The sequence below is a fragment of the Suricata suricatta genome, chromosome 13 (genome assembly GCF_006229205.1).
Source record: "Suricata suricatta isolate VVHF042 chromosome 13, meerkat_22Aug2017_6uvM2_HiC, whole genome shotgun sequence".
Taxonomy (NCBI): domain Eukaryota; kingdom Metazoa; phylum Chordata; class Mammalia; order Carnivora; family Herpestidae; genus Suricata; species Suricata suricatta.
Genome location: NC_043712.1, coordinates 1889326 through 1895824, shown reverse-complemented (window position 1 = coordinate 1895824; position 6499 = coordinate 1889326). Strand labels below are relative to the sequence as shown.

At 61.2% G+C, this 6499-nt stretch overlaps 1 protein-coding gene across 1 annotated transcript in view; it reads right to left on the bottom strand.

The window, feature by feature from the left end:
* ADAMTS13 (ADAM metallopeptidase with thrombospondin type 1 motif 13) overlaps positions 1-6499 on the bottom strand; it is a 29560-nt gene that overhangs the window by 13675 nt on the left and 9386 nt on the right. Inside the window, 8 exon segments of the mRNA XM_029921024.1 lie at positions 1070-1179; positions 1800-1920; positions 2214-2362; positions 2759-2885; positions 5260-5323; positions 5437-5588; positions 5864-5968; positions 6100-6103. Coding sequence (XP_029776884.1) covers positions 1070-1179; positions 1800-1920; positions 2214-2362; positions 2759-2885; positions 5260-5323; positions 5437-5588; positions 5864-5968; positions 6100-6103 — 832 coding nt within the window.

Genomic DNA, 6499 nt, shown 5'->3' with positions numbered 1-6499 from the left:
GGTGAAAGGAAGGGGGTGGTGGTGACCAAGGGACCTGATCTCTGCTGCCACATTCGTAGCCCTCCTCCCCAGGTCCCAGCCCTCCCTGGGGCGCCCATCTGCCTGGCGCCGCGGTGGCTCAGGCGGTCTCTGCAGCCAGCAAGGCACAGCCTCCCAGGTGTGCACCCCGCAGCCAGCGTCCCCACGGGGCGTCCAGTGGTTAAGCGTCCAGCTCAGGTCATGATCTCACAGTTCGTGAGCTGGAGCCGACAGCTCAGAGCCTGGAGCCTGCTTGGGGTTCTCTCTCTCTCTCTCTCTCTCTCTCTCTCTCTCTCTCTCTCTCTCTCTCTCTCCCCCACCTCCATTTAAGTGCCTGCCCTCAAAATAAATAAACTAAAAAAAAAAAAAGAAGGGGTCCCCAGGAGGGTGGCTCTGTGCCTCTGCCCAGAACTGGGTGAGCACGGGGGACCTGTCCTCTCACCAAGGGAGATCTACAAGCAGCCTCAGGGGCCCAAGGACCCCCAAGCGCCCCCTCTCCAGATTCAAAGGACAGGTGCAGGAGCCTCCAAAATCAAGAGCCGCTGTGGCATTGCGTAGTAACGCAATTGGCCCAAAGACAGACGTGGCCTCTGCCCTGGGCTTCCAGGAAGGAACTTGCGTCACACCGGATAGCGGGATCTTTGTTTAAGGTGGGGGCTGGCCAGGCCAGCAGCACAAGCACGTGATTTAGGCAGCAGCTCTGAGTCACCCGCATGTGTGCACAGGGACGAGGCCATCCACGCGAGCTCAGTCCGTCAGTCACGCCTCACGTCCCCGTAACGAAGTCCTAATTAAAACTGGACGCGGAAGCTGGGTGAGCTCCCCGGGTTGGCACTCCCTGGAGGCCTCCCAGGTCTGCGCTAGGCATCCCTCGCTCTGGCTCTGTCGCCTCCTGCTTCTGTGATAAACCGTAACCGTGGGTGTAAGAGTTCCCACACTCCTGGGGGCCCCCTAGCGACCATCCAGCCTGGCGGGTGCCCTGAACTAGGAGCTGGCACCCGAAGCGAGGGCATCGCGGGGTCTGCGCCTCGCCGCTCGCAGTCCGGCTCACTCTGGTGAGTGCCCCTCTGCCCGGCTCACCCAAGTGTGTGAAGAGAGGTCTCCTGTTGCTGATGAATATGCTGGTCAGGTTGCGGGTGACCGTCAGGAACGTCACATACTCTAGAAGGAAGCAGGGGAGCGGCGGTGGTCCCAGGTCACTTACGTCGCAATGGAAGGGAGCAAACTTTGAGACGCGCAGTGTCAGCGCCAAAGCTGCCGCCAATACAACGGGGCTGCCTTGGGCAGTCGACACCCCTGGCGCTGGCGGCCAATCAAAGCCGGGCTGGCCACCCACCTTCCAGGCCGCTGCCCTGGCCAGGACTGGGGACTCAGTCCAAGGTTCTGGGCTCGGCCACGTGCGGAGGCCACAGGGAGGTGGGACTCAACTCCCCGGCGGACCCTCTAAGCGCCGGCTTGGCAAATGACCTCTTTTATAACCGGGTCGCAGCCAAGGGGTTCCCAAGCCTCACATCCCTTCTGGTGGGATTCCTTGGGTAGGAGAGGCCAGGCCAGCCTACCGCAGCCTGCTCAGTGTCCGGTGTGTCTGCATCACAGCTACCGTGAGCAATCGGTCCCCAAACGCCACCACCCCCAGTGGTGGCCTCATCAAATTCCGAGCTGCGTGGGGAGGCTGGCGATGGGGAGGACAGGGGCTGAGGCCCGCGAGGAGGGGCTCGGAGCTGCAGGGCTCCCCTGCAGGCTGGGGGCGCCCGGCCATCCACCCCCAGGGAAGCCGGTACCTCTGGCCCTTCCGGCCGTGAAGGAGCCGTGGTGGGGGCTGCACGTGCTGTTGTCCCCTCCGCACACCTGGCACGCGTCCCGCACCTGCCGGGAGTCCATCCTGCCGTCACAGCCGAACGTCTGTGCAAGGAGCAGTAGCACTGACACCCGTGATCGCCCACGGCCCCGCCGCCCTGGGGCTCTGGGGGTCCAACAGACTCGAGGCATTTTGCAGCAACTGACGTCCGTGCAGGAAGCAGGCATAAAAGAGTCCCCCAAGGTCCCGGCGGAGCTCTGAGCCCCTGGCTGACTCCGCGGTCAGCTCAGCGCCCGTGGACCTGGCCCCCCGGGGGCCCCCTGGCATCGGGCTTCTGGCGTCACTGGCCGCAGGGCCGAGGCGGAGGGGAGGGCACCTCCGCTGCCCACACGCGTACCCTGCAGCTGCCCGCCACGCACAGGCTCAGGGTCCCGTCCTCCCGCCGGCCACTTGGCACACACCGGGTCCCATCCAGGAAACTGTCCCCACGCCTCATTATGAAGGTCTCGCCGATGGCTCGGCACACGTGTCTGCACAGAGCGTCCCCTGGGGAGGCGGAGGCAGAGAACCCTCACGTGAGGGCGGCCGGGAGCAGGGAAGGCAGCGACCCCGCAAAGCACACCCCGGGGGGTGGGGGGGCCCGCCCTTGCCAGGGCCATCTCACCTCATCCTCCGGGCTTGGGGCCAGGGGCCTGCCTCCTGAGGCTGCCATCATAACCTCGACATCACAGCTCTTACTGAACTGAGCCAAGGAGCACCCTTGGTGCTCCCTGGTGTCGCCTCACTGAAGCCTTCTACCACCCGAGCTGGGAGACCTGCTCTTATTTCCGTTTTACAGATGGGAAAACCGAGACTCAGGCCCTTAGCAGGGGGCGGGGCCCGACGTGAGGCAGAGCCAAGCGGGGCTCTCAGCAGCCTCAGGGGGATGGGGACCCGGCCCACCTCGGCTGTACTGTTCGGCGGGGCCCCAGCGGTAGAAGGAGGCGTTGCCTGCGGAGACGCGGAGCGGCGTTCCGTCCGTCTGGGAGCACTGCTCCGACATGAACTCCAGCTGGGTCTTCTCACAGGCCTGGCCGGGAGGAGGCAGAGAACAGACAAGGAGGGGCCCTGGGGGCAGGGGATCTGGACAGCAGCCTCTGCCACCGGGGACAGCAAGGCAGGCACCCCATAGCAGGAGGGCCACGGTGCGGGTGTGGGCCCAGCTCCTGGCTGCAGTGCGGCCCCCGCTCCATAAAGCAGGCCTATCCGGCCTCCCACCCAGCAACAAAGAAATAAAGAGCGGTGCTCGCCTGCTCCCCTCACTGAGCCCGTGCTCCAGGCGAGGACTCTGCCCCCCAGGTCTGGGGAGGCCCCGTGACCGCCTGGAGAAGGTGGGCGGGCGGCTCCCGCCAAGTGCAGGTCTTGACGAAACGTCAAAGGCTCCATCCCAGCACCTGGCACCCAGGGTGCTGGCCCTGGTCAAACGCACGGACAATAGGGGCGCCCTGGTGGCTCAGGCCGCCTGATTCTGGACTTCGGTTCAGGTCATGATCTCCTGGTTTGTGAGTCTGAGCCCTCCACACTGGCAGTGTGCAGCCTGCTTGGGGATTCTCTCTCTCCCTCTCTCTGCCTCTCCCCAGCTCGCTCTCTGCGCTCTCTCTCTCTCCAAGTAAGAAACAAAAAAACAAAAGACAAACTTGAAAAAAAACCATGGGCAAGAAGGACGGAGAGGTGGAGACGATGTGGAGGAAGCGGAACTGGCACACAGCCGGCGGGAAAGCACAATCCCCGGGCTGTCGTGCAGGACGGTTTAGAGGCTCTTCAAAGAATCAAACGGAGAAATTCCATACAATCCAGTGATTCCGCTTTATAAAAAATATTTAACATTTTACTTATTTTTGAGAAAGGGAGAGAAGACAGCATGAGCCGGGGAGGGTCAGAGAGAGGAGACACAGAATCTGAAGCAGGCTCCAGGCTCTGTGCTGTCAGCTCAGACGTGCGGCTCGAACCCACCAACCGGAGATCATGACCTGAGCTGAAGTCGGACACGTAACCGACCGTGACACCCAGGTGCCCTGGATTCCACTTTTTAAAAAGATTTTTTAATGTTTATTCATTTTTAAGAGAAAGAGAGACAGAGCATGAACGGGGCGGGGGCGGGGGGAGCAGAGAAACAGGGAGACACAGAATCTGAAGCAGGCTTTAAGCGCTGAGCTGGGGGCGCCTGGGGGGCTCAGTCGGTTAAGCCTCCGACGTCGGCTCAGGTCAGATCTCACGTTTGTGGGTTCGAGCCCCGCATCAGGCTCTGTGCTGACAGCTAGCTCAGAGCCTGGAGCCTCTTTCAGATTCTGTGTCTCCTTCTCTCTCTGCCCCTCCCCCTCTCATGCTCTGTCTCTGTATCAAAAATAAATAAAACATTTAAAAAAAAAAAAAAGCGCTGAGCTGTCAGCACAGAGCCTGACGCAGGGCTCGAACTCACGAACCGTGAGATCATGACCTGGGCTGAAGACGGATCTTCATTGACTGCGCCGTCCAGGCGCCCCGATCCAGTGTCTCCACTTTCAGGCGTATACCCAAAAGAAATAAAAATTGGTGGGGCGCCTGAGTCGCTTCTGACTTCCACTTAGGTCACGATCTCATGGTTCTTGAGTTCAGGCCCCACACCGGGCTCTGCACGGACACCGCAGAGCCTCTGTCCCCCTTTCCGCCTGCCCCTCTCACCCACATACGCACTCTCCCTCTCAAAAATAAGTATTTAAAAAAAATGAGAATTGGGGCTCCAGTCCACGTGCACACATGCTCACGGCAGCACCACTGACCCAAACGTCCATCCCCAGACGGACAGATGACGTGCGTGCCATCCATATGACAAGATAGTATTCAGCCACAAAAAGGACTGAACTCACACGTGCGACGCCGTGGATGACCCTGGAGGATATGATGCTGAGTGACAGAAGCCAGTCACAAAAAGCCCACATGTGGTTGTGATTCCATTTGTATGAAATTGCCCAGAACAGACACATTCCCAGAGGCAAAAAGCGACCAGTGGCTGCCAGGGGCTAGACGGTGGGGGCGGGGAGGGACAGATGAATGGGTCTGGGGTCCTACTCTGGGTGACGGGAGTGTTTTGGAACTTGATGGCGGTGGTGGTCGCACAACATGGTGAATGCACTAGATGCCACAGGGTCCCACCCTTAAAACGGTTGATCTTATGTGACATGAATTCCACCTGCACTTGGAAGGAAGGAACAGTTCCGGGGTGTGCTGCTGGGGGGCAGTGGCACGTGGGGTGGGGGGACACTGCAGGGACATCCTGGAGTGTGCACGGAGATCCCGCTGGAGGTGGACCAGCACCCGTCTCTCAAAAGCGCCCTGGTGTGAGCCACGAATTACAGCCGCCCTGACCCTTTCACACCCCCAGGTCCGACCTGACCCTATGGCCTCGCCCCGGGAGGCAGGCCTACCTGGGTGTTGCACATCTCCGCCTGGAGGTCAGCACCCACACATGCACGCCCTCCAAAGGCAGGCCTGAAAATGCCCAGAAGACACAGGGGAGGACAGGTGAGCCTCTACCCCCCCCCCCCCCCCCCCCCCCCCCCCCCCGCCAGCCCTGACCTGGGAACAGCGCCTCCATGCGGTACCTGGGGTTGCTGCACTGCCTCCTCCTGGTGACCACCCCTCCCCCGCAGGAGCGGGAGCAGGGACTGGGGGGACCCCAGCTAGACCAGTGCCCGTGCACCGCCCCCACGGGGGTCAGCTCTGCCAGGGAGCGGCAGTGGCCTTTGGAGCACCACTGCAAGAGAAGGACACACGGTCCCACACCCAGGACAGCCGGCCCCCACAGGGCACTGCACACGCCAGGCAGCCACACCCACATGCTCATGTGCGCGTGCCCCCGCCCCCTACCCTGCTCAGGAAACGGTGCTGCATGGAAGAGGGCGAACCCCAGCTTCGTAGGGCAGAGGAGGGGGAGGGAGGGCAGAGGCACGGAGGTCTGCAGGGAAGCAGGAGGCCGAGCGCCTGGTGCAGCCCCCGAGCCAGCCCCCGCCCCGTCAGGCCCGCTCTGACCTTCTCCACGCCACACTCCGTCCCGTCCAGGAGGGGAACCAGGAGGCGGCTACACGTGTTCTGGTCCAGAGGGTCCTCATGGCAGGAGAGAGCCTGGCACATGTCCTAAGGGAGACAGGGGGCGCACTAGAGGGTCCCGTGTCCCCCTTAACTGTGCCCCCGCAGACCACAGGACACGGTGACACAAAGCCTGCTCCGCGGACACTGGTGGCCGGGGGCTCGTGGGCACAGCCCACCTGTCTATGGGCACGGGGACAGTGACCAGGGTCCACAGTCCTTTTAGGGGCGCACAAAAATGTTTTCATTTCTTCTAAAACCAAGAGACAAAAAATGATCCTTTATGTCGAAGCAAATGACCTCATATGTAATATTAGTATGTTCATTATAACAACAGTAAAAGTCTTTACAAAAACGCTGATAACAATTGTCGATATTTTGTAATGAAAAAGAGACCCTAAGGCAAAGGCACCCGGGGGCCATGAAAGTCCAAGGAGGAATTCCGTCTTTGGGGAGCCGGACCCTTCATCTCCCCTTCGCGGGCTAGCTCACACTCCTGTGGGATTCCACATGGAGGTGACTTCCTCCGGGGAGCCCTCCAGCTTCCCAGTGGATTGGAAGCCCTTGGTAACTGCGCAT